General features: G+C 50.1%; 1 protein-coding gene across 4 annotated transcripts; it reads left to right on the forward strand.

Annotated features, from left to right (window-relative positions):
- Positions 1-2280: 2280 nt before the first annotated feature.
- PML (PML nuclear body scaffold) lies at positions 2281-26272 on the forward strand. 4 transcript variants are annotated; one of them, XM_038746636.1, is made up of 8 exons: positions 2281-2379; positions 10382-10836; positions 12039-12616; positions 14256-14329; positions 20001-20075; positions 20727-20961; positions 22487-22536; positions 24036-26272. In XM_038746636.1, the coding sequence occupies exons 2-8, from the start codon at positions 10385-10387 to the stop codon at positions 24036-24038; spliced, it is 1467 nt and encodes a 488-aa protein (XP_038602564.1). In that variant the 5' UTR covers positions 2281-2379; positions 10382-10384; the 3' UTR covers positions 24039-26272. The 4 variants fall into 4 exon arrangements, with proteins under 4 accessions (XP_038602564.1, XP_038602562.1, XP_038602565.1 ...); XM_038746634.1 differs by lacking the exon at positions 24036-26272 and having other exon boundaries at positions 22487-23753; XM_038746637.1 differs by lacking the exon at positions 24036-26272 and having other exon boundaries at positions 20727-20993; positions 22487-22589.
- The last annotated feature ends 1307 nt before the right edge of the window (positions 26273-27579 follow it).

A 27579-nucleotide genomic window follows, 5' to 3' on the forward strand; every position in this document is an offset into this window, starting at 1 on the left:
ACAATTCCTACCCAGTAACGGGCTCACAGTCTATAAACATGACAGATATGGACATAAGTGCTGTGGGCTGAGGGAGGTGGGAAGAGCAAAGGGAGCAAGTCAGGGAGACCCAGAAAGGTGTGAGAGATGAAGGGAGCAAGTCAGGGTGACCCAGAAGGGCTTGAGAGATGAGGAAAAGTGGAGCTTAGACTGGGAAGGCCTCTTGGAGGAGATGTGCCTTCAGTAAGGCTTTGAAGAAGGGGAGAGTAATTGCCTGTGGGATTTGAGGAGGGAGGGCATTCCAGGGCAGAAGCAGGATATGGGCTAGGGGTCAGGGGCGAGACAGGCGAGATGGAGGCACAGTGAGAAGGTAAGCACCAGAGGAGCGAAGTATGTGGGCTGGGTTGTAGGAGAGAAGGAAGGTGAGGTAGGAGGGGGCAAGGTGATGGAGTGCTTTAAAGCCAAAGGTGAGGAGTTTTTGTTTGATACAGAGATGGGTAGGCAACCACTGGCACTACCATCCTTCCCGTCTCACAAGCCTGAAACCTTGGTGTCACCCTTGACTCTGCTCTCTCACTCACCCCATATATCCAATCTGTCACTAAAACCTGCCGGTCTCACGTCCATAACATCACCAAGATCCACCCTTTCCTCTCCATCCAAACCGCTACCTTTCTGGTTCATTCTCTCATCCTATCCCGACTGTATTACTGCATCAGCCTCCTTTCTGATCTGCCATCCTTCTGTCTCTCCCCGCTTCAGTCTATACTTCACTCTGCGGCCCAGATTATCTTTGTACAGAAATGCTCTGGGCATGTCACTCCCCTCCTCAAAAATCTCCAGTGGTTGCCTGTCAACCTTCGAATCAAGCAAAAACTCCTCACATTCAGCTTCAAGGCTCTCCATCACCTTGCCCCCTCCTACTTCACCTCTGTCTCTCCTTCTACAGCCCAGCCCAGACCCTCTGCTCCTCTGCTGCCAACCGCCTCACTGAGCCTCATTCTCGCCTGTCCCATCGTTGACCCCTGGCCCACGTCTTTCCCCTGGCCTGGAATGTCCTCCCTCCACACATCCGCCAAACTAGCTCTCTTCCTCCCTTCAAAGCCCTACAGAGAGCTCACCCCCTCCAGGAGGCCTTCCCAGACTGAGCCCCCCTTTTTCCTCTCCTCCTTCTCCTCCCCATCACCCCCCTCCCTCCTTCCGCCCTACTGCCTCCCCTCCCCACAGCACTTGTATATATTTGTACATATTTATTACTCTATTCATTTTATTTGTACATATATACTATATTTTATTAATGATGTGTACATAGCTATAATTCTGTTTACTCTGATGGTATTTATTCATTCATTCCATCGTATTTATTGAGCGCTTACTGTATTGACACCTACCTACTTGTTTTGTTTTGTTGTCTGACTCCCCCTTCTAGACTGTGAGCCTGTTGTTGGGTAGGGACTGTCTCTATCCGTTGCCGATGTGTACTTCCCAAGCGCTTAATACAGTGCTCTGCACACAGTAAGAGCTCAATAAATATGAATGAATGAATGAAGATTTTTGAGGAGGGAGGTGACATGTCCTGAACGTTTCTCTAGAATGATGATCCGGGCAGCGGAGTGAAGTATGGACTGGAGAGGAGAAAGAGAGGAGGTCGGGAGGTCAGCAAAGAGGCAGATGCAGTGATCTAGCTGTCCCCAGAGAGCAGCGCGTCCCCCAGCTGTCCCTGCAGAGCAGCACTGCCCCGGCTGTCCCCGGAGAGAAGCACTGCCCCGGCTGTCCCTGGAGAGTAGCACTGCCCCGGCTGTCCCCAGGGAGCAGCACTGCCCCGGCTGTCCCTAGAGAACAACGCGCCCCCAATTAAGACCAAAGAGCGGCACAACCCCTGGCTGTCCCCAAAGAGCATCGCGCCCCCAGCTGTCCCCAGAGAGCAGCCCGTCCCTCAGCTGTCCCCAGAGAGCAGCACAGCCCCTACTACTACCGTACTTCCCAAGCGCTTAGTACAGTGTTCTGCACACGGTAGGCACTCAATAAATACGATTGAATGACTACTACCCCCGGGGAGCGGCGCGCCCCCGAGCTGTCCCCAGAGACCAGCACGACCCTTGGCTGCCCCCGGGGGTCCCCAGCGCGAGCAGCGCGACCCGGGGAAGCCCCGCCCCTCGGACCCGACCGACCCCGGGGGGGTTGGGGGGTGGGGGCGGTGCCCGGGCCCGCTCCGCCCCTCCCCGCCCCTGCCCCCCTCTTCCCCCAATGGCTGCCGGGCTCCCCGTTCGGCGTCAGCCTCCAGAAACGAAACTGTGTGCGCCCTCCGGTACCCGGAACCCGCCTGCATCCCCCGGGCCCGAACCGCCGCCGCCGCCTCTTCCTCTTCTGCCTCTCGTCCCGCCGCCGGTCCCGCCGCAGGTAACCCCGCAGGTCCCGCCGCCGGGTGCGGGGAGGCCGGAGGCCCGTGCGGGGCCCGGGAAAGCCCGGGGCCCCCGGCCCGCCGCGGGAGGAGAAGAGCGGGAGCAGGGGTTGGGGCAGGGCCCGGGGAGCCAGCAGGCACCCAGCTCAACCCTGGCTCGGCTCCATGCCAAGGCGACATTGCTCTCTCCCCTTCGACAGCTCCAGCCCTGCTTCTGCTCCTGCCCCTGCCCCTTCCATGCCCCTGTCCTGCCCCTGCCCTTCTCCTGCCCCGTCCTGCCCTTGTCCCTGCCCCTGCTTTTCTCCTGCCCCTGTCCTGCCCCTGCCCTCCGTCTTCCCCTGCCCCTGTCCTGCCCTTGTCCCTGCCCCGTCCCTGCCCTTCTCCTGCCCCTGCCTCATTCCTTGTCCCTGCCCCTGCCCCTACCCGCCCGGGGAGCCGCCTCGGAGCGTCGGGGCAGGACCCTTTCTGGCCCCGAAAGCGCTCAGGGTGAGCGCCGGGGATCCAGCGCGGGGGGAGAGGTTGGGCCTCGGAAAGGAAAGGAAGGCAGGGGCCCGGGGTGAGGGGGTTTCTTCCCACCGCGGACCCAGGCTCCCTTCCCCGAGAAGCCCCCGGCTCTGGCCTCGGAACCTCGTTAGCCCATCTGCCGGGGGTTCCCCCACAGTGCAGCTGCAGCCCTGGCACACCATGCTCCCTTAGGTTGATTCGTTTGCATCTGTGTATGTATACCCATAAGTATATTAGAGAGAGAGAGAGAGATAGGTTTCCTTCGTGCTCGAAGATGACAACCCCGCATGGGTGCGAGTGTGAAAACCCCTGTCATTCAATCATTCAATCATATTTATTGAGCACTTACAGTGTGCAAAGCACTATACTAAGCACCAAGTCCCCAAGACACACTTCCAGCTTCAAGTGCCTCGTGCCGAGGGCTGGTTTCGGACAGTGGTGCCCACCCTGGGGTGGCAGGTGAGGGCACAGAAGCCATAGGCCATACGCCCACAAATGGTACCATGTGATAGTGCCATAAAGTGTGTTTAGGGGAAGTTTGATTAGAATCAAACCGAATCTGTGGCGAGAATACTAGAGTACATACAAACGGTAAATGCAATCTACCTAATAATTTTGACCTCATAATTGGCAGATCTGACTAGAAAATCTTCACAGAGTTGTGAGTAGGATGGTGAGGGCTGATACGACACTGAACTCCTTGCCTGGTATTTTTATTTTCAGCAGTCCTTCTCAGCTCCTGTCTCAGAGTTTCACGTTTCAGAAGCGTGCTCGGGGTTAGGAGAGGCTCTGCAGTAAGTTGGTGGTCATGAGTCCTGCGTGAGAGACTTCCCAGGATGAGATGGCCTCGTACCTGCTTCTCCTCTCCTGTCCTCGTGGTTCCCAGCTGGGCCAGCTTGGCCTACACTGCTTTATTTTCTAACCGTCTCTCTGCTCCTGCCATGCCTTCCTTGAGTTGCAACCCTCACTGGCTCCTGGCACTGCCAAAGCAGGAGCTGGAACCAGCCTGGACAAGAAAGAAGGTGTGGGAGGGAACCACCGTCACTGTCCCTCATCCCGACGCTTCTGGCCTGGCCCACAGCATCGTCAGTCCTGGGAGCTGGTTGGGGGCAGCAAGCCAAGGAAGGGCCAGGTGGTGTCAGTGGTGGGGAGATAAAAAGAAAAAGCAATAAAGTTGCGGGCCCAGACTGGTGATAGTCATAGAACCAGCCTAGTCACAGGACCAGCCTAGTCACAGGACCAGCCTGATTGGGAAAGAGGAGAACTGTGGAAACAAAGGAGGGAAGGGGGCAGGGAAGTCCTGAGAATGGAGGAAGGAGAAAAAGGGACAAAGAAGAAGGAAAGGAAAAAAGGAGAAGAGGGAAGAAGGAAAGGGGAGAGGAGATTATATCTTCCTTTCCCCCCACTTCTCTTCCCTTCCCTCATTTCCCCATGCCCACAGCCCCAGGTGCATCATTTGAAAGACGGGGGCGGCGGCAGTAGGGATCCAGGACTCTGCAAGGTGAAGAGGAGGGGGGTGCCCATCCCGATAGCCCACCAGAGTCCATAGCTAAGACAAAATTGAAACCACAAGGCATGAGCTCTCCAAAATCTTTCCCTCGTTCCCCTGCCCCAACTCCCTGTCAGTTCCCCCTCCAGCCCCTGCCCCATCCACTTTCTCACCTTTCCTAAGCCATCTCTTCTGAGGAGATCTCCTGCCCACCTTTAAAATCTACTCCCTACCAACTGCACCTCCAGCCCCATCCCTTCACAACTTACAAAAGACTTTGTGCCTCCTCTACCCTCCCTTACTGACCCCTTCCCGCGCGCGCACACACCCACACACCCACACACACCCCCCCCCCCCACACACACACCTTTTGATGCCCTGATGGTTCCTTCCCTGACGGTTCCTTCCCCTTGATTTTCAAATATGCTCACATCTCCCCTATCCTAAAAATAACCCTATCTTGATTCCACTGTACCCTCCAGTTATCACCCCAGCTCCCTCCTTCTTTTGCTGATCAAGCCTTTTGGTTGGTTGTTTATGCCCACTGACTCCATTTCTTCTCGTCCATCTCCCTCCATGACCTTCTACAATCTAATGTTCCCCTTCAATCCACTGTAACACTTCTCTCTCTCTCTCTCTCTCTCTCTCTCTCTCTCCCCCTCCCTCCCTCCCCCTCTTTTCAGCAAATCTAACAGATTCTACTCTGTCCTAATCCTCCTTGAACCTTGCCTTGGACACTGAACTTTTTCTGTTTCTCTTTCTATTTCTGTGGCGGTTTGTTCTCAGTCTCTTTTGTGGGCTCTTCCTTTGTCCCCCACACCCTAACTATGGGTGTTCCTCAAGACTCAGTTCTGAGTTTCCTTTTCTTCTCAGTCTAAACTCACTGTACTTAATGGTTCAACTACCATGTCTCTGTAGACAACACCCAAATCTACCTCACAAGCCCCAACCTCTCTCTGTGCAATCTCACATCTCTTCTTTCCTCCAGGATATTGCTACATGGACCTTTTACCAGCCCCTTGAACTCAAGATGTCCAAAAATGAGTTACATATCTTCCTTACCAAATCCTCTCCTCCCAACTCACTTTCCCAATACTACAGACAGCACTACATTTCCTAAGCCCACAACCTTGGCATTATCCTTCTTTCTCTCTCTCTCTCTCTCTCTCTCTCTCTCTCTCTCTCTCTCTCTCTCTCTCTCAACTCCCATATTCAGTCTGTCACCAAATCCTTTCAGTTCATCCTTCACAATCAATCATTCAATCAGTCATATTTATTGAGGGCTTATTGTGTGCTGAGTACTGTGTGAAGCACTTTTTGTATGAAGAGAGAATAAGGCTGGAGATGTAGATTTGTGAATCATCTGCAGAGAGGTGGTAGTTGAAGCCATGGGAGCAAATGAGTTCTCCAAGGGAGTGAGTGTAGATGGAGATTAGAAGGGGACCTAGAACTGAACCTTGAGGGACACCCACAGTTAGGGGGAAGGAGGCAGAGGAGGAGCCCATGAAAGAGACTGAGAATGAGCAGCCAGAGAGGTAGGAGGAGAACTAGGAGAGGACAGTGTCAGTGAAGCTGAGGTTAGATAATGCTACCAAGAGAATGGGGTAGTCAACACTGTTCAAGGCAGGTGAGGGATCAAAAAGGAGTAAGATAGAGTAAAGGCCATTTGATTCGACAAGAAGGAGATCATTTGTGACCTTTGAGAGGGTGGTTTCTGTGGAGTGAAGGTGATGGAAATCAGATTGGAGGGGGGCAAGGAGAGAATTGGAGGAGAGGACCTTCAGACAGCAGGTGTAGACAACTTTCTCAAGGAGCTTGAAAAGGAATGGTAGGAGGAAGATAAGGTCATAACTGGAGGGAGTTGGGGGGTGAAGGGAGGGTTTTTTAAGGTAGGGGAAACAGTGGAGAAAAAGCCATTTGAGAGCAAACAGTTGAAGACAGTGACAATAGGGAAGGAAGAAGGGAGAGGGCAAGTGTTTTGATAAGGTGTGAAGGGATGGGATGGTATGCACAGGTAGAGGGGGTGGATTTGGGAGAAGGCAGAAGATTTTTTGAGATACTGCTGTGAAAGATGGGAGAGTTGAAGGAGGGTCAGAAGGAGGGAGGGACTGTGGAAGAACAGGGAAGATTTTAGGGAAATCACATCTATTGGGCAGGTCATTAGGGACAAGAGATGGAAGAGGTAGGGGGACAGAGGGTTTGAGGAGGGAGTTAAATGTTTCGAACAGCACTCAAGACACTCAATCAACTCTTTCCCCACTACTTATCATTGCTTGTCTTCCCCCAGCTTGATGCTATGCTTTCCTCAAGCTAATCCACCCATTGTACCACATTCTCATCACTTCTTTTTTATGGTATTTGTTAAGTGCTTACTTTGTGCTAGGCACTGTGCTAAGTGCTTGAGGTGGATACAAGGTAATCGGGTTGGACACAGGCCCTGTCCCACAGAGGTCTCACAGTCTTAATCTCCATTTTACAGAAGAGGTAACTGAGGCACAGGGAAGTTAAGTCACTTGAGCAAGGTCACACAGCAAACAAATGACAGAGCCAGGATTAGAACGCAAGTCCTCTGACTCTGAGGCCCGTGCTCTATCCATTAGCCTACACTGTTTCTCACCACTGCTGTCGTGCTCAGGCTTTTTCTGCATGGAACTCCCTCCCCCTTTCCAGTAGACCTCTGCCCATCCCATCTTCAAGGCCCTTCTAAAATCACGTTTCCTCCAGGAGGTCTTCTCTGATTAATTTCCTATCTCTCCCACCCTTTTTTCCCCCTACTGCCACTTCAGTACTTCCACATCACTTAGGTACTTATATACTCATACCATCCTGTACCCCTTTAGTGCCTGTGTACATATTTTATTCTATTGCTTCCTCCCACTTACAATTTATTTTTGTGTCTGTCCCCCTCCCAACTGGATTGAAAGGTCTTTGAGGGTGGGAGTTATGCCTACAAATTCTGGGAAGCAGTGTGGCCTAATGGAAAGAGCATGGGCCTGAGATTAAGAGAGTCTGGGTTTTAATCCCAGCTCCACCACTTGTCTGCGGCGTGATCATGGGCAAGTCACTTAGCCTGTCTATGCCTCAGTTATCCCATCTGTAAAATGATGATTAAGATTGTGAGCCCCAGGCGAGGCATGGACTGGGTCCAGCTTGATTAGTTCGAATCTACCCCAGCGCTTAGTACATGCAGTAAGCACTTAAATACCATTGGAGTGTTTTTTTAAAGTGTTCAGTACAGTGCTCTACACACAACAGTTTATCGAAAACAAACATTGGTTGATTGACTGATTGAAACTCCCCCTTTGAATCTGCCAGCCCACAACTCTCCCCTGTCTCCAGGAAGCCTTCCCTGATTAAACTCCACCACCACAGATCACACAATCCCAACATTTCCCATCTAATATAGATCAATCAATCAATCAATCAATCGTATTTATTGAGCGCTTACTATGTGCAGAGCACTGTACTAAGCGCTTGGGAAGTACAAATTGGCAACATATAGAGACAGTCCCTATCCAACAGTGGGCTCACAGTCTAAAAGGGGGAGACAGAGAACAAAACCAAACATACTAACAAAATAAAATAAATAGAATAGATATGTACAAGTAAAATAAATAAAAAATAGAGTAATAAATATGTACAAACATATATACATATATACAGGTGCTGTGGGGAAGGGAAGGAGGTAAGATGGGGGGATGGAGAGGGGGACGAGGGGGAGAGGAAGGAAGGGGCTCAGTCTGGGAAGGCCTCTTGGAGGAGGTGAGCTCTCAGCAGGGCCTTGAAGGGAGGAAGAGAGCTAGCTTGGTGGATGGGCAGAGGGAGGGCATTCCAGGCCCGGGGGATGACGTGGGCTGGGGGTCGATGGAGGGACAGGCGAGAACGAGGTACGGTGAGATTAGCAGCGGAGGAGCGGAGGGTGCGGGCTGGGCTGTAGAAGGAGAGAAGGGAGGTGAGGTAGGAGGGGGCGAGGTGATGGAGAGCCTTGAAGCCGAGGGTGAGGAGTTTCTGCCTGATGCGCAGATTGATTCGTAGCCACTGGAGATTTTTGAGGAGGGGAGTAATATGCCCAGAGCGTTTCTGGACAAAGATAATCCGGGCAGCAGCATGAAGTATGGATTGAAGTGGAGAGAGACACGAGGATGGGAGATCAGAGAGAAGGCTGATGCAGTAGTCCAGACGGGATAGGATGAGAGCTTGAATGAGCAGGGTAGCGGTATGGATGGAGAGGAAAGGGCAGATCTTGGCAATGTTGCGCAGCTGAGACCGGCAGGTTTTGGTGATGGCTTGGATGTGAGGGGTGAATGGGAGAGCGGAGTCGAGGATGACACCAAGATACATCCCCCCTTTGCACTCTCAGCCAACCTTAGCATTTCATGTATATATAGATATATATTTACATTCTGTGCCTATACACGTATTTGTTCCTCTTCCCATCTTTCATTTTGCTATTCTGTTGACATCTTACTCTTTTTTTTCTTCCCACTAAATAAAACTCGTTTGTGTTTGCATACCTTTCCCCTTAGCTCAAATGCTCCTGAGGGCAGAAACTATGTCTTTCACCTCTATAGTAATAATAATGATGGTATTTGTTAAGCGCTTACTATGTGCCAAGCACTGTTCTAAGCGTGGGCTTCATACAGCGGCACTTGGCACTTATTCACCCTTCCCTCTGCCCCACTTCACTTATGTACATACTTGTAATTTATTTATATTAATGTCTGTCACCCCCTCTAGTCTGTAAAATCACTGTGGGCTGGGAACATGTCTTCCATCTCTGTTATATTGTACTCTCCCAAGTGCTTAGTACAGTACTGTGCACACAGTGAACACTCAATAAATATGATTGATTGAAGAGGCATTCAGTAAATACTGTGGATTGGACTCAGGTGAAACTTTAGGGATTTCAGATGGTCCACCCATAAATACTTGAATTGTTATCAAGATGCATCCCCATTCTCAAGTTCTTCCGACCACCTACAGCACTTATGTACATTTCTGTAATTTATTTACTTATATTGATGTCTGTCTCCCCTTCTAGACTGTAAACCCCTTGTGGGCAGGGGATGTGTCTACCACCTCTGTTACTTTATACGCTCCAAAGTACTTAGTACAGTGCTGTGCCTGCAGGAAGCACTCAGTATATTCGATTGATTGATTATCACCAGGCTGGATGGCCTATTGGACAGCTTTTATGATCTTAGGCTTTGGAGAGTTTTTGGGTAGGGGGAATCTTTGCCATAGGACATTTTTAGCACCAGTCTGCCTAGGGTGGTCAGGAGGTGGCCTGCCTGGAGGCAAAAGACTGGGCAAGGACGACACCTTGAGGGTCCCTCCCTGCTCCATGATTTTCTGGTCCTCAAAAATCTCCAGTGGCTACCAATCAATCTGCACATCAGGCAGAAACTCCCCAGCCTCGGCTTCAAGGCTCTCCATCACCTTGCCCCCTCCTACCTCACCTCCCTTCTCTCCTTCTACAGCCCAGCCCGCACCCTCCGCTCCTCTGCCGCTAATCTCCTCACCATGCCTCGTTCTCACCTGTCCCGCCGTCGACCCCCGGCCCATGTCATCCCCCTGGCCTGGAATGCCCTCCCTCTGCCCATCTGCCAGGCTAGCTCTCTTCCTCCCTTCAAGGCCCTACTGAGAGCTCTCCTCCTCCAGGAGGCCTTCCCAGACTGAGCCCCCTCCTTCCTCTCCCCCCATCTTATCTCCTTCCCTTATCTCCTTCCCTTCCCCACAGCACCTGTATATATGTATATATGTTTGTACATATTTTTTACTCTATTTATTTCTTCATTTATTTTACTTGTACATATCTATTCTATGTATTTTATTTTGTTAATATGTTTGGTTTTGTCTCAGTCTCCCCTTTCTAGACTGTGAGCCCGCTGTTGGGTAGGGACTGGCTCTATATGTCGTCAACTTGTACTTCCCAAGCACTTAGTACAGTGCTCTGCACACAGTAAGCACTCAATAAATACGATTGATTGATTGATTGGTCCCCCCAGGTCATGGAAGAGGAGTTCCAGTTCCTGAGGTGCAGCAACTGCCAGACCGAAGGCGCCTGCCCCAAGCTGCTTTCCTGCATGCACACCTTATGCTCCAGTTGCCTGGAGGCAAATGGCCCCAAAAGCTGTTGCCCCGTCTGCTCCGCCACCCTCCCGCTCGGGACCAACAACCTCTTGTTTGAGAGCCTGCAGCGCCGGATCGATGTCTACCGCAAGATCATTGGCACCCAGGAGGCGGTGTGTGACTGCTGCAAGCAGTCGGCTGACTTCTGGTGTTTCGAGTGCGAGCAGCTCATCTGCAGCAAGTGCTTCGAGGCCCACAAGTGGTTCCTGAAGCATGAGGCCCGGAAGATGGAGGATCTGAGGAGGGAGTCAGCCAAGGACTTCCTGGAGGCTACCCGGAAGACCAACAACCTGTTCTGTCCCAACCCCCACCCGGTGCCCATCCTGACCAGGTGATCTTGTCTGTTGCGGTCGCGTTAGTCAGTGGATCTTGCAGGGTGCCCCTCCAGGGGCCCAGGACTGGATTGTGGACTGGGGCCCATGAGGAAGACTGACCCTCATCCCCGCCCTTGGGGAGCATGGAGTGTAATGGGAGAATGGCCTCGGGGTTAACAATGTAGCAGCAAACATGGAGAGCGAGGTAGAGGGGCTGCCCCTGCGTCCCCCTGATGGGAGGGTTTTTTTTTTCCTTTCTTTCCTTTTTATGGAATTTGTTAGGCTCTTACTATGAGCCAGGCTCTGTACTAAGCACTGGGACAGATAGAAGCTAATCTGGTTGGACACAGTTCATGTCCAACCTGGGGCTAACTTTCTTAATCCCCATTTTATAGATGAGGTACCTGAGACACTGAGAAGTGAAGTGATTTGCTCTAGGTCACAAAGCAGACAAGTGGCAGAGCCAGGATTAGAACCCAAGTTCTTCTGACTTCCAGGACTGTGCTCTATCCATTAAACCATGTTGCTCTATGGCATTGCTATATGTGCGGAGCCTATAGCCTTGAATAGAGTGGCAACTTGGGACACCCTGGGCCTGCTAATAGCTGGAGCGTCCTTTGACTACTCTTTCTTGTAACTGTCCTTGAGCTCCTGCCTCCAGGAGACATGGGCCTATTCTCAGCTTCCCTGGGCAGCGGCATTGCCTTGAACCTTCAGACCAGCCCCCCCAACCCCCCTGTTCCCAAACACATATATGCCTCAGCCCTTCACTTGGGGACAGCTGCAGACAAAAGCTGAAGGCCACATGGCCTTCTTTGAAAGCCCAGAGTCCATACTAGAATCCAGGCCAGCAGTTCAGTTCACAACTATTTAGTGAGCTCCCTTGAGGGGTAGAACCCTGTGCCAGGCATTTGGTTTCTCAGACCTGAGCCCCTCCAAGGATTCCCACCACCCCTCATGCTCCATATTAATCTCTACATCCCTTCCCCTTCCAAAAAAAGGGTAGGGTGGCATGGGGACTTGGGCAGGGGAAAGGAGGCTGGTCCACCCCTTTCAGATATCCCACATAGGTACTAGCCATTAAGTCCTTTGTAGTCCCAGTGATGGCAGCCTCCTCAGAAGTCTCCCACAATCCTCTTGGGGACTCTGGCCCGCAGCTTGAGAAACGCGGTTCTAAATCGCCAGCTGGGCATGAGAGAAACCACCTTTGTTTCAACAGCATTTATTGCCGAGGATGCTCGAAGCCCATCTGCTGCTCTTGCGCTCTCCTGGACAGCACCCACAAGGACCAGTACTGTGCCATCAGCGTGGAGATCCAGCTGAAGCAGGAGGAGCTGGTGAAGATGACCCAGACCCTGAGGAACCAGAGGGATCTCTTCGACGTGGCCCACAGGGAGCTCCAGTCTGCAGCTGCCAGCCTGAGTCAGGTGCAGCTGGAGACCCAGGAGCTGATCCGCTCCAAAGTCCGTCTGATGATAGAACAGATCCAGGACAAAGAGAGAGAGCTGCTGGAGATGGTGGATCAACAGTATCGCCTTGGCTATGAGGAGATGGCGAGGAAGCTGGCACACACAGATGCTGTGTTGAAGAGGATCCGGGCCGGTGAGCTGATAGTGGAGAAAATGCAGCTCTATGCCTCGGATCAGGAGGTCCTGGAGATGTACCCTTTCATCCAAAAGGCCCTAGAGGGGCTCCAGAGAGAGATACCCATGGATATGAGACCAGCGGTCCAGGTGGAGTTTGAAGAGTGTAAAGCTGAACTGCAGGCCCTCTTTGCCCGCGTCACTGAGGACAGAGGTAAGACAGGAGTCTTTCACTCTCCTCACCTTCAAAACCTTATTAAAAACCCATCTCCTCCAAGAGGGCTTCCTCGTTTAAGTCCTCATTTCCTCTTCTTCCACTCCCTTCTGTCACCCTTTATTCAACTCACCCTCAGCCCTACAGTTATCCATAATTTATTTATATTAATGTCTGTCTCCCTGTCTAGACTGTAAGCCCCTTGAGGGCTGGGAATGTGTCTACCACTCTGTTGTATTGTAGTCCCCCAAGCACTTAGTACAGTATTCCACCCACAGTGAATGCTCAATAAATACCATGGAATGATTGATTAATGGTTTGGGTTAGCAGGTCACCTCTCTTCAAGCTATGACAATAGAGCGAATGGCCCGTCTGTCCACCACTTATTGAGGATTCATCAAAGGCAGAGCACTCCTGGGGAGGGAGAGTGGGGCTCACAAGCCTAGAATAGAAATGGTTCCTGCCCTGCAGGAGGTTACAGGGGACAATTGAGATGCAGTGTGGCCTAGTGGGTAGAGCACGGGCTTGAGAATCAAAAGGACCTGGGTTCTAATTCTGGTTCTGACATGTCTGCAGTGTGACTTTGGGTAGGTCACTTCACTTCTCTGTGCCAGTTACCTCATCTGTAAAATGGGGATTGAGACTGAATCCCATGTGAGACACAGACTGTGTGCAACCTGATTAGTTTATGTCTATCTTAGTGCTTAGAGTGCCTGGCACTTAGTAAACCCTTTACAAATGCCATTTGAAAAAGAAAAACAAAAATCTGGCCCAGGTAAGTTAAGTGGCTTGCTCAAGACTCCCCAAAGGCCAGCAAAACGGGTCTAAAACCAGCACCCATCCAGCTCCCAGCTTCCCATCCAGGGCTCCTTCCCCAGTCTCACTCTTGGACAGTCACAAGAAACATCACTGCAAGTGGTAGCCATTTTTTAAGAGCAAGAGAGGCACTGTGGCCTAATGGAAGATCATGGACCTGGGAGTCAGAGGATCTGGGTTCTATTCCCGGCTTTGCTACTCACCTGCTGTGCGACCTTGGGCAAATCACTTCACTTCTCTGTGGCTCAGTTCTTTCATCTTTCATTCATTCATTAATTCAATCGTATTTATTGAGCACTTCCTGTGTACAGAGCACTGTACTAAGCGCTTGGGAGAGTACAATATAACAGTCACATTCCCTTCCCACAACGAGCTTACAGTCTAGAGAGGGAGACAGATGTTAATACAAATAAATAATGTGCTGTGGAGCTGTGGGGGGGGGGGGGGAGAACAAAGGGAGCAGCAGAAGAACAAAGGGAGCACGTCAAAGTGATGCAGAAGGGAGTGGGAGAAGAGGATAGGGAGGCTCAGTCTGGGAAGGCCTCTTGGAGGAGATGCACCTTTAATAAGGCTTTGAAAGAGGGGAGAGTAAGTGTCTATTGGATTTGAGGAGGGAGGGTGTTCCAGGCCAGAGGCAGGAGGTGTGGAATGGGAATTTAATTTCCATTTTCCCTTCTACTTTGACTGTGAGCCCCATGTGGAACCTGATGATCTGTATCTACCCCAGCCCTTAGTACAGTGCTTGGCACATAGCGAGAAATAAATACCATCATTATTGTCAAGAACAAGCCCCTATTTACCCTCTTCTTTTTCATCCTGGCAGATGCTGCTGACCCAGATAGCACTCATCATGCTGCCTCTGGGGGACTTACTGTCATCACCACGGACAGCAACTTGGTGAGCTGGGATTCTGAACTTGGAAATGTCTGGGGAAATTGGAGCGGGGAGCCAGGAGTCCGGGGGTGGGGGCAGGAAAGAAGCTTGGGTGATCAAAAGGTTAGGGATTGCTCCAAGAAAAGCAAATATACATTTTCCTGCTTGTTGCTTCACAATAATAAGAAAAGGATATGTGAAAAAGCATTGCAAGAGTGTCAGGTTAGTGCAGGAGGAGGAAGTCAAGGTAAGTTAAAGGAACAGTGTGGCCTAGTGGAAAGAGCACAGGCTTGGGAGTCAGAAGTTGTGGGTTCTAATCCCAGCTCTGTCACTTGTCAGCTGTGTGACTTTGGGCAAGGCACTTGACTTCTCTGTGCCTCAGTTACCTCATCTGTAAAATGGAGATTAAGACTGTGAGCCCCACGTGGGACAACCTGATTACCTTGTATCTCCCCCAGCGCTTAGAACAGTGCTAGGCACATAGTAAGTGCTTAACAAATACTATTATTATTATTATTGTTATTATTATTAAAGAAAGGATTTAGAGATTGTTGGAGTTGTGAAATTCTGAAATGCCTTGTTCTGAGAAGTTGTGAAATCTTCTTTTTAGGGATCATGTCTTTGCCTCTCTGGGCTAGTTAAGGTCCATTCTATAGGGAAAGGTGAGATAGGAATAAGAATTAGAACAGGCTGGCTAGTGTATTTCAAAATTCACTAGGCCGTGGAAATTATGCTCTGTTTACAAACCCCTCACGGGTCCCACCTGTTCCTATCCCCAACCCCAGCAGCCTCCACCTCCAGTTAGGGCCCTCTGAACCCTGTGGCCAGGTGAAAACATGCTTCTCCAACTAAAGTCTACTGCCCTAGCCTGACCGTAAAGTATGGGATGAGCCTCAACTATCGCCCGCCCGCCCTGATGAGTGTCATTTAGTCTCTGGGCCTGTCAGAATCCGAGAACCAGGAAGTCCTTTACCTTTAAGAACAATCAATTAATAGTATTTATTGAGCACTTACTGTGTGCAGAGCGCTGTACTAAGCATTTAGGAGAGTACAAAATAACACTGTAGTAGACACATTCCCTGATGACAGTGAGTTTACAGTCTAGCTCATGGGCTTCATCCCCAGTGAGGTGGCTGGCTCTCTGTGCCCTGGGCCAGTTCTGTCCTGCTGCCAGGGGAAGGTGATTTGACCAGCCCTTCCCCTCCTCCTTTCCAGAAAAGGTCCACCAGGCCATCAGGAGCAGCCTGGTAACGGGTGCAAGAGGAACTGAGTAACTGGGTAACCTCTCCCTACATGGTTCTGAAGCAGCCAACAGTTGAGGAGCCCTTGGGTCAGGCCCCGCTCCTGTCTGAGGTTTAGAGCTCTGATGAGGCAACCGGGAAAGGGATTCCTCTGGCCACAATCTGCTCCACCCTGTTGCCTTTTTTAAATTGTATTTTTAAGTGCTTTCTATGTGCTAGGCACTGTACTAAGCACTGGGGTAGATACAAGATAATCAGGTTGAAACAGTTCCTGTCCCACTTGGGGCTCACAGTTTTAATCCTCATTTTACAGATGAGATAACTGAGGCATAGAGATGTTAAGTGACTTGCCCGAAGTCACACAGCAGACAAGTGGCAGAACTGGGATTAGAACTCAGGCTAGGCCTGGGCTCTATCTACTATTTTGTTCATTCAACAATCAGTTTTGAGGGGATCAGGCGTATGATGAAATTGTTTCCCTTGCTTTTTTTCCAAGAAACTCAGTTCCTCCCCTGGGGACTTGCCCCCATCTCCCATCATCCCCCTATCTCCCACCATCCCCCAGTGATCTCCTTCTGTGACGCACCCCTGGCTTCTGGGGTTTCTGCTCTCCAGTTGTTCTGGCCTAGCCCCCAGCTCGGGTAGGAGAAGAACTTGCTCTAAGTTCCAAGGTGAAGGAGGAATTTTTTCAAGGAGTTTGCTTCCTTTTAACGCTTCAAAGCCCAGCAAGAGCAAGCAAGTTCAGGAGCACCATGAACAACTAAGCCCAGCCTAGTCCAAGGTCCACCATCCAAGGTCAAATTGGGAGACAACACCAGTCTTCTGCTTCAGCCTTCAACTCTCAGGAAGGTGCTGAGAGTCCCACCAATCCCCTGACAAGACCTCACTCCATCCAAATGGCCACCATCCTGATCCAGGCTCTCATCATATAATGCCTCATCTACTGTGTCAGCCTTTTCACTGACCTCCCTGCCTCCAGCTTCTCATATCTCCAGGCCATACTTCACTTTGTTGCCTGGATCATTTTTTATATCATTCTGCAAAGCCCTCCCCATTCCTCAAAAACCTCCAATGGTTGCCCATTCCTCTATAAATCAAGTAGAAACTCCAGGTCAATCACACTTTCCCCCACCCCTTCAAAGCCTTACTGAAGGCTCACCTCCTCCAGGAGGCCTTCCCAGACTAACTGCCCCTTTTCCTCAGCTCCTCCTACCCGACACTTCCCGAACTTGCTCCCTTTGCTCTACCCACCCTCTGGCCCCGCAGCACTTGTGTATATATGTACCGATCTATAATTCTATTTATTTATATTAATGCCTGTTTACTTGTTTTGATGTGTATATATATCCTTAATTCTCTTTATTTATATTGATGCTATTAATGCCTGTTTGTTTTGATGTCTGTCTCTCCCCTTCTAGACTGTGAGCTCCGTGTGGGCAGGGATTGTCTCTCTTTGTTGCTGATTGTACTTTCCAAGCGCTTACTACAGTACTCCGCACACAGTAAGCGCTCAAAAAATATAATTGACTGAATGAATGAATGGCTTTAAGGCTCTCCCCCACCTGCTTATCCTCACTCCTCCCCTCTCCTCTCCTTGCTTGCATGCTTCCAACCTACTCTCTGAGCCTCGTTCTCATCTCTCCTGCCTCCAACCTGTTGCTCACATCCTTCTTTCTGCCTGGAACTCCCTCCATTTCCACAACAGGCTGGTCACTGCTTCCCCATTGTCAAAGCCCTTCTGAAATCACATCTCCTCTGGGAGGCCTTCCCTGATTACTCTTTCTCATTTCCCCAACTTCCACTTCAGTGCTTCTGCATCATCTAAGCACTGGGTACTCACACACTCCCATGGCACTTATATATGTATGTTTGTATGCTGTGGCTTCCTTCTACCTGTGATCTATTTTAGTGTCTGTCTATGTCACTGGATTGTAAGCTCCTTGAGGGTAGGAATCGTGACCACTATCTCAGTTGTGCTCACCGGAGCACTGAGTACAGTGCTCTACACACAGAAGATACTCAATAAATATGACTGATTGATTGATCTCTCCTTGAAGGCTCTAAAGTGTCAGTGCATGAGACATTCAGTCAGCAAAGCACCATGGTGGGTTCTACAGGTCACATTAGAATTCCCCCCCAAGATGGTAGTGGCCGCAGTATTATGGTACTTATTAAGCACTTGCTGTATGCCAGGCACTGTACTAAGCACTAGGGTAGATACAAGATAATCAACTTGGACACAGCTCCTGTCCCACACAGGGCTCATAGTCTTAATCCCCATTTTTACAGATGAGGTAATTGAGGCCCAAAGAAGTTAAGTGACTTGCCCAAGGTCAAACAGCAGAAAAATGACAGAGCCAGGATTAGAAGCCAGGTCCTCTGACTCCCAGGTCTATACTCTTTCCACCAGGCCATAGTTGGGTGAATGGACGGGGGCTTTACAGGACAAGCCAGTTTTGGCCAACCCTCAAGAGAGCAACCACACTATATGGGACAGAGAGGCAGGACTCCCATAAGAAGCAACCAGAAAAACTGCCTTATGACCCCTGGGTTTAGGAGCAACAGGGGTTCTCATTACCTAGTGGCATCCTGCCCTTGAAAAGTCCAGAACTTCTAACTTTCTGGTTCAGGACTTGGACCATGCACTTTGGAAGAGTTCCTAGCTCCCACCAGACATGCTTCAAGCCCGAACTATTAGTCCCAGGTGGAGGTGGGACTTTAGGATTCCCCAACACCATGTCTCTCTGTCAGATCCCTGCTGCCTTCATGTTCATAGTGCTTCACACTGAAATGGGACTCTCAGCCATATTGGTCCCTGGCTGATGAGGAAAGGGCTTTTACTCAGTTATTGCTTGACCCAAAGAAATTGGGGGATCTGGATAAACACTGGACCTGAAATTCATTACTCTCAAGAAGGAATTCCAACAGTTTTGTCATCATCATCAGTGGCATTTACTGAGTGCTTCCTATGTGCAGACCACTGTGCTAAGTGCTTGGGAGAGTAAGTATAACCGAGTTGGTAGATATATTCCCTGCCCTCACTGAACTTACAGTCGAGCTGGGGACGCAGACATTAATATAAATAAATAATTTGTAATATACAATTTATAGCTATGTATATAAGTGCTGTGGGGCCGAGAGTGGAGCAAACACCAAATGCCCTTAGGCCACAGATCCAAGTGCTCAAAGAAGATCATTGGCTTTCAAGCCCTCAGTCACCTTGCTCCCTCCTACTACAACCCTGCCCACACATATCACTCCTCTAAAGCTAATGTACATCTAACGTACGTCTCACTGTACGTCAGTTTCGTCTATCTCATCGCCAGCATTTCACCCACATCCTCCCTCTGTCCTGAAATGCTCTCCCTCGGCATATCCAACAGACAATTACTCTCCCCATCTTGAAAGCATATTGAAGGCACATCACCCCCAAGAGGCCTTCCCTGACTAAGCCCTCCTTTCCTACCCCAGTGGTTAATACAGTGCCTGGCACATAGTAAGCACTTTTTTAAAAAATGTTATTTGTTAAGTGCTTACTATGTAGCAGGCACTGTTCTAATCGCTGGAGTAGGTACAAGGAAATCAGGTTGGAAACAGTCCATGTCCCTCATGGGGCACACAGTTTTAATCCCCATTTAACAGATGAGGTAACTGAGACATAAAAAAATGAAATGACTTGCCCAAGGTCACACAGCAGACTAATGGCAGAGCCGAGACTAGAACTGACTCCCAGGCCTGTGCTCTATCCACTAGGCTATGCTGCTTCTCAAGTGCTTAATACCATTAAAAAAAAAAAAAGCAAATACCCCAAGAGTCTGCTTTCAGCCACCAGGCTCCCCATGCTTACCCAGCCAACCAGGCCTGTGACGGTATTTAACACGTCAATAGAAAGGAACAGTAGAGTGTGTTTGGTTCCATGGAGGTTCTCTGTCTGATTCTGGAAGAGTAGAGCTTGTTTGGTTCCACAGAGGTTACCTGTCTGATACCTTTTGGGCCTGTCCCGGTTTACTGGAGGGCCAGTGCCTATTTTCATCGTTGGACTAAGGGGTTTGTCACTGTATGGGAAAATGCCCATGAACCTCTGTCAGTTGTTAGTAATGGATAGCGACATTAAGATCTTGAAGGGCTGTAGCACCCACCCCTTGTAGAAAAGCTCCAAACCCTGCCCAAATACTGTCTCATCGATTGTCCCAACATCCCTGGACAGAAGGAAGAGAAAGCCCTGGCTAAGGTCTTTCTTCCCCTTCCCCAGGGCAGGCAATGGTTTGGTCCAGGGGAAAGGGCAGGACCACTGAGCTCCTTGATTTGGGGCTTCATGGTCCTTTGGCTGTATTGCACTTGGCGTGGGTTGCTGTAGCCCAGAAATCATCCCCCTCTCCACCAGGTGGCACCTTGGGCTAGCTCTGGTATCATTTTTTTGGCCTTTTCTGTCTCTTCTATGTGTCACCTTGCAGCATGAGGAGTCCAGGAAGCCAAAGATTCAAGGCCATTCCACACCTTTGTTCACCTTCAGCTTGGATGACAGACTGGTAAGAGCCACGTCTGGTCACACCTTCCCACCAAACTCTGCCCCCTGTCTTCTCTCCTAAGCTTCCATTTCCTAGGTCAGGAGTTGGCGTGGCCATCTCTGTCCACTAGTTTCCCCCACCCCCAGCCCCCTCCACATACAGAAAAACACACACACATATGCACACACACACACACACACACACACACACACACACACAGTCCAACAGGAGGCAACTCCCCTCAACCAGAGGGATTCTGAGAATGAAGAGAGGACATTTTCTGAGCTCATAGATCATGGCCAAAGTCCTGGATAACACAAAGAACCTTGGTTCTGGGAGGTAGCAAAGCCTAGTGGCAAGAGCGTAGGACTGGAAGCTAAGAGACCAAGGTTCTAATCCAGCCACCACTTGCCTGCTGTGGCACCATGAGTAAACCCCTTAACCTCTCTGTGCCTCAATGTTCTTATCTGTAAAATGGGGTTAAAACATCTGTTCTTCCTCCCCCTTAGACTGTGAGCCCTTGTGTGGACAGGGACTCTGTCCAATCCGATTCTTTTGTATCTACCCCAGCACTTAGCACAGTGCGTGCCACACAGTAAGCACTGAAAAATACCATCACCATCATTTTTGTTATTGCTGTTGTTGTATAAAGTGTTTGCTCCTCTTTCTCAGGCCCCATCTAGCTCATCCACTCTAAAGAGAAAAGCAGTGCAGACCAGCATCTCCTTCCATGGCCCCAGGAAAGCCATCAAGGAGGAGTCTGGGGACAGACATTGGAAAACGACTAATGACGATCTGGAGGAAGACTCCCTGGAGCAGCCTGGCCCCAGCAGCTCACAGCCAATACCCCGGCAGAGCCAGAACAGCCCGCTCAGCCCAGGCCAGGGCTCCCTTGTGCAGTCTCCAGGTGAACAGACCTCTCTGACTTCTCTGAATCAGGTAGGGAGGACACCCGGTGGGGCCACCGTGCTCAGGCTGGGGCAGATCCCCTTGCGTTGCCTTAGAACAGTGCCTTGCACATAGTAAGCGCTTAATAAATGCCATTATTATTATTATTATTATTATTATTATTATTATTGCCGGGAGGACCCATGGCTTGAGAACTCACACATACTTAGTAGTACCCTCAGAATTCTAGCCCACCTGGGCCCTAGAGCCCCAGGTCCTTTGAAGGCCAACTGAGCAGGTCTTCTCCTCTATACCCTCTTACCTGGGTACTAGTTGTGGACAGGTCACCATCTAGTAGACATTTTCATAAAATGCAGGGCACCTGTTTAGCCTCCCCTTAGTTTCTGGCCAGACACCTAGTCTAGTTTCCCCTGTCCAGTGTGAATTCAGCAGTAGATGCCTCTGTGACAAGTATTTCTATTTTAAATACTTAGTCTGCCTCTCCCTTGGGTCCTGCTGCTAAGTCCCACAGCTCAGAAGCAATACCTGCGTGGCTCAGGAGATACAGAATGGCTCAGTGGAAAGAACACCAGATTTGGAGTTAGAGCTCATGGGTTCAAATCCTGGCTCCACCAATTGTCAGCTGTGTGACTTTGGGCAAGTCACTTAACTTCTCTGTGCCTCGGTTACCTCATCTATAAAATGGGGATTAATACTGTGAGCCCCCCGTGGGACAACCTGATCACCTTGTAACCTCCCCAGTGCTTAGAACAGTGCTTTGCACATAGTAAGTGCTTAATAAATGCCATTATTCTCATTACTATTACCTGTGTTTAAAAGGACCTGAGAGGAAAATGCAAAGATTCTGGAGCGAGTAAGGACGGGATGAGTCTGGAGTCCTCACACCTCTCCCCTCAATGAGGCGCTTTAGGTGTAGAAGTTTTCTACAAAATACAGTCTTCATCCTTCACAATATACTACATGTCCAGGTTGACACAGTTTCTATCTCATGGGTACACCTGCTGTCATTGGCCAACCTACATTCAGTATGGAGCCTTGTGTCCTGCCATCCTTTGCTTAATATTGAGCACCCACAAAGTGCAAAGCCCTATGTGGTCACAATAGTGATTGTCTGCAAAGACCAATCAGTCAATTGTATTTATTGAGCCCTTACTGTGTGCAGAGCACTGTACTATGCACTTGGGAAAGTATAATGCAGCCATATAACTCAGTTAAATGTGACAACTGCACAACTGCTCAGGCAAAGCAGTGCTCCCTGGTAGAAGCCCTAGACTCCCTTCTAGATTGGCCCAGGGGCTCACACCCAGTCCAAGCAGCAAGTTGATCCCAATGTCCCCTAACAGTACAGAGCTCCCCAAGTTCGACCCAGGCTTTCTCCCTCCACCAAGGTGTCCTTGAGTCAAAACCCATTGAATCCCACAATTATTCCTCCTACTCACAGGTGCATGTGCACGAGTGCACACAGACACACACACGCAAGTTCCCCTCTGGCCCTCCCACCTGACGGCCCACTTCTATTGCAGATCCTATTGTGGTGATCAGCAGTTCCGAGGACACCGATGATGACACGGTGGTGAGTGGACTGGTCACGCACACCCCAAGGGTCCACCTTGCCGCTTCCCCAGCTCACACCTTCTCTGCTTCTGATGCTCCTGGCTGGAATCCCCTGATGATATTTTCCAGTGAAGCGACTGCTGGCTCCTCTCTGCCCTCACTGGAAACCTCCAGAATCCCTAAATCTGTCAACTGCATCAACACAGCCCCAGGGTCTGAGAAGCTCCCCAGAGCTCCTGATGACTCTTCTCCCTTGTGAACCTGCTCTAAGTGCAGAAGTGAGAGAGAGCATCTTCCCTCCGCCCATGGTGGGTCAAAGCTCCACCCCCAGTACCATCAAACTTCACCAGTCAAGAAGACCTTCTGAGGCAGAGGCCCTGGCCCTCCACTCTGCCACCATCCAAGAATACCAGGCTGGGGAAGGAGCCTATTTCACCCAGTCCATGATACCAGACCACTGGCCCCGTGGGTCCACCCAAGAGAGTGGGAGGGGAGCCAGCGTGGCAGACACCCCTTGGGACCAGCCCAGCTAGGAACAGGGGATAATAGAGAGTGAACCCTGGGCCAGAGATGCAGCCGTGACTTCGAGGATCCATTCCCAGCTGAGCCATTTTTTTGCTTATATGGCTATGGAAAATTTGCTTCCCCATTCTTCCCCATTCTGAGTTGGATATTCACCGACCCCATGACCCAGGAAGCCCAACAAACTCATTATGTTCTAAGGCAGCCCACTCTTTGATGAATTCTGGCATAACCCTGGCCTTCAGGAGCCCCATTTTCTACAGGGAGAGGTGGGTTGGCTTTCCAAGAGAGGAAAACGCTGGCCTAGAGGCAGCTGGCCAGGAATGCCAAGGGGCAGAAAGGGCCTGGATTTTGCTCTAGACTGTTGAAGCCCCATGGTGTTATTACTGGATCTGCTTTTAGCACCTAGAGTATGTGCTATTCCCTAACCTCTCTACTGTGTCTTCTATCTCCAGTTGGATTTAAATTTAGCAACTGCAGACAGGGAACTCCCTCATCATAAATAGGTACTAAATCCCACATCTGAGTGAGCTGAGCTAGGGTCTGCTTTTATTCACTTATGTTCTTATCCCCTCCCTCAGCCCACCCAGGGAGATTTCCATACGCTCAGCCCTCTCCACTGAGAAGGGCACTGAACCCCAGCTCCGCATCTTGCCTGCTGTGTGACCTTGAACAAGTCACTTAATTTATCTGTGCCTCAGTTTCCTCATCTATAAAATGGAGATTAAATCCTATTTCCTCCTACTTAGACTGTGAGCCCCATGTGGGACAGGGACTGTGTCCAAACTGATTACCTTGTATCTACCCCAGTGCTTAGTACAGTAACTAGTAAGCACTTTTATGAACAAGTACCATTAAAAAAAAAAGAAAAAGTGAGACTGATCCCACTTTCTTGTCCCATCAAAGCCACATTGGAGTAAAGTTGAATGGCTGGTAGTCCCTTGCCCCATGGCTCTAGAAGTTTTACTCTTGTTTTTTGTTGTTTTTTCTCTTTAGTAATCCTCTGTTTTAAGGGAGAGATCATACTACACATGCCTGGACTGGACCAATCCTGAAGCCCCAGGTGGAGCAGCCTGTTCCCTCAGCGGAGGGGCGGGCACCACCTTCTCTCTATTGACCTTCATAGCAGTTGCAAAGGACCAATCAGACTTTTACCAGGCCTAATTAATACTTGGAATAAATGCCTCGAGGTTCAAGGCTGAACCCCTTAGAAAAAGATTTTGAGCATTTGTCTTTCCATGACACCAAGAGAGCAGAGCTGGTTGTCAAGTGTAGATCCGTGCCAGGCAGCCAAGAGTCCTCTGCAGCCAGCAGGATAGGACTCCCTGAGAGAAGGGCAGCCTTGCTGGTTGTAACTGCTCTGACCTATAACCTCAAGGGTACCAATAAGGCCTTCGGTTTCATTTAGGCTTCTCTCCCTAATCTCTCTCCCCTCACACTCTGTTCACTGTCTTACCCCTTCCCCTGCCCTTCTAGTCCTGTGTCCCTTGGACCCTGCGATTCATTCCTAACTTGGAATGGTTGAATGAACCTCAGGTCCAGATTCAGGAGCTGGAACAGGTGTTCTCAGGTCCACAGAAAAGAATATAGGGACCCGTACACCTTCCCTTGGACTGAAAATGGTCAGCATCCCCTCAAAAAGAAAGAGTGGAGCCAGCATTTGTCTCAAATCTTCTTCAACCTCCAAAGCATTCCAGAGGTTATCCTGGATTCCAGAAGCTCCAATCCTCACTCGGGTGGCTCCAGGCCCCTGACGCAGCTTCAGACAGATCTCAGAGCACCTATCCACCAGCCTGGGCCTTTCTGCTGGGCAACCCAAGGCCCCACAGCCTTGGCGAAGAGAAATGGACTTTTCCAGGTGGACTCCTGCTTGTGACAATCAGGAAACCAAGATGCCTCGATCCCACTTGGTCTTGCTAACTCGAGGAGGAAGACACTAAAGATCATTCCCAGAGGAAAGGTTTGTTTGTTGTGCCATTGCTGCTGCTTGGATGTGCCTCGGGTCCAGCCCCTATGTCTGGGACCCACTCCTCACAACCAGCTTTCTAGTTCAGAGGGTCCATTTGGAGTGGAGGGAGAGCAGTCATCCTGGCCACCGCAGTATTGCTGAAAGTTTCCTGCGTATGGGGCACTGGACTTGGGAGAGCGGGGGACACACACGAAAGAAACAGGCCCCTCCCTCTGCAAACAAAATGAGGATTTGGAAGATCTTGCCTGTAAGGTGCTTGGAAATCTTCGGGAGTCAGTCGGTTGTATTTATTGAGCACTTACTGTGTGCAGAGCACTTACTGTGTTGACGTGACCTGGGGCACTGAGAGGCTCTGTGCTCTGCTAGAGCATATTTCAGAGAGACTCAGTGAGCTCCCTATGCCTGGGACATGGTGATCCCAGTGGGAATGTTCATCACTCTCTCTTCTCAGGCTGACCCTGCTGGCTTCCCCTGGGTCTTCTCCCCCTTTCCCCAGAGCTCCATTCCACTCCTGATTCGGTCTCTGTCTAGCTGCACATACAGCCCAGAAGATTGGTCAGCGGACAGCCCCGAGTGGAGAGAATGGCTTCCTAGGGACTAACCAGCCACTGGAGTTCATGCTCTTCGCAGGCGTCACCCTAGAGACAGATCTGCAGCAATCCCTCTGCTGCCTCCATTCTGGCCCCAGGCCTTTCCTGTCCAAGTTCCAGCTCCAGTCAGGCAAATGCCCCATCTCCCTTGAGGATCCAGAGGGCCCTGGCAGTCTGGGACAGTTCCATATGCCCATCGCTGGGTTCTTGGGCACCCAGCCCTTATTCTGCAAAGAGGTACCCGTAGCGAGGAACTGCAAACCAGAGGTGTTCGTCAGGACCTACCTGGGGAGACGTGCATCGGGGCAGCTCCAGGTTCTCTGTCCAGGCCCTGTGGGGGCTCAGCAGGAATCTGGAAATCCACTCAGGACCTTCTCCTTTTGCAGCCTGGTGGGCTGTGCCTCTCCAACCCTTGCTGAGTCAGGAGCAGTTCTCAGCTCCAGGCCCAGGTGCTCTTCCTACAGGCCAAGTCCCAGACCCACATAATCTCCCTTCAGATACAGACCAAGGCCCAGAACCTCTTCCTCCAGGCCCAGTCCAATGCTCAGATCCTCTCCCTCCAGATCCAGACCCAGCCCAGATCCCAGCACTTTGCTAAAGCTTGGGGTCAATACAAGAGAAGCCATCTGGCCTAGTGGATAAAGCACAGGCCTGGGAGAAGGACCTAGGTTCTAATCCCAGCTCTACCACTTGTCTGTGTGTGACCTTGGACAAGTCTCCTAACTTCTCTGTGCCATAGTTACCTCATCTGAAAAATGGGGAATAAGACTGTGAGCCCCATGTGGGACAGGGACTGTATCCAAACTGATTATCTTTTACCTACCCCCGTGCTTAGTACAGTGCTTGGCACATAGTATGTACTTAAACACCACACACACACAAAAAGATCAGGGCATCTTGTCTTGTAAAGTGCTCTGTCTCCCCTCACTGATTTGTAATCTATTGTCAACCATCAGCTCCAGACAGTCATCACAGTAAGAACCTCCTCACACCACACTTTCCCAGAGTACCCCTTGTGCATGATGTGTGTGTGTGTGTGTGCGGGTGTGTGTCCACCCTGAGCATTGAGGTTCACCCCAGCTTCTGTTCTGCCAGAATGAGTCTTCCTCATCTTCTGTTCTAACAACAGTTTGCTTAATTCCAAGTTGCTTTAGAGCCCAGACACCAACAATACTCCCTTGCCCAGGGCAAATTCCCCTGGCATGTCACCTGACCTCATTTCACCTGCTCTTGCCCTAGGCCACTTCATCCCCTTCCTCTCCACCTGGAGAGCGATACCTTCAAACCACAAGGAGCAGCTTGTTGCAAGGCGCATTTTCATCTAGCATCAGCCCTACTACGTCTCTGTGAGGACATATGTATTTTATAAGCAGAGGGAATGCAGGATCAGGGAGGTGAAGTAACTGACCCAAGATAGCACAACAACTCTAGTTGAGTCAAAAAGAAAAATCCATCTCTGATGCAGCCTAGAACTGTTGTGCCTAAAATTAGCATGGCTTAGTGGAAAGAGCATGGGCTTGGGAGTCAGAGGACATGGGTTCTAATCCTGGCTCCACCATTTGTGCTGTGTGACTTTGGGCAAGCCACTTAACTTATCTGTGCCTCAGTTACCTCATCTGTAAAATGGGGATTAAGACTGTGAGCCCCATTTGGGAAAACATGATTACCTTGCATCTACCCCAGTGCATAGAACAGTACTAGACACATAGTAAGCGCTGAACAAATACCATAATTGTTATTATTATTATTATCCTAGCAAACCCCAACTTTTCATAAATGCTTGAGGCCTATTGCTGAAAACAAAGAATAAAATCTACTCAATAGAAATGGCTTTGGCCATTGGGTACCAAGTCCTTTGCTCTGTTCTCTTTCATTTTAATTAAGATGGCAATGCCAGAAAATAGTTCAAAGGCCTTAGCTTCCAGGCTCCCCATGCCTCTCTGATCCAACACATGAGTGGAGATGCACAATACCTTGCTGA

This window comes from Tachyglossus aculeatus, chromosome 5 (genome assembly GCF_015852505.1).
Source record: "Tachyglossus aculeatus isolate mTacAcu1 chromosome 5, mTacAcu1.pri, whole genome shotgun sequence".
Taxonomy (NCBI): Eukaryota; Metazoa; Chordata; class Mammalia; order Monotremata; family Tachyglossidae; genus Tachyglossus; species Tachyglossus aculeatus.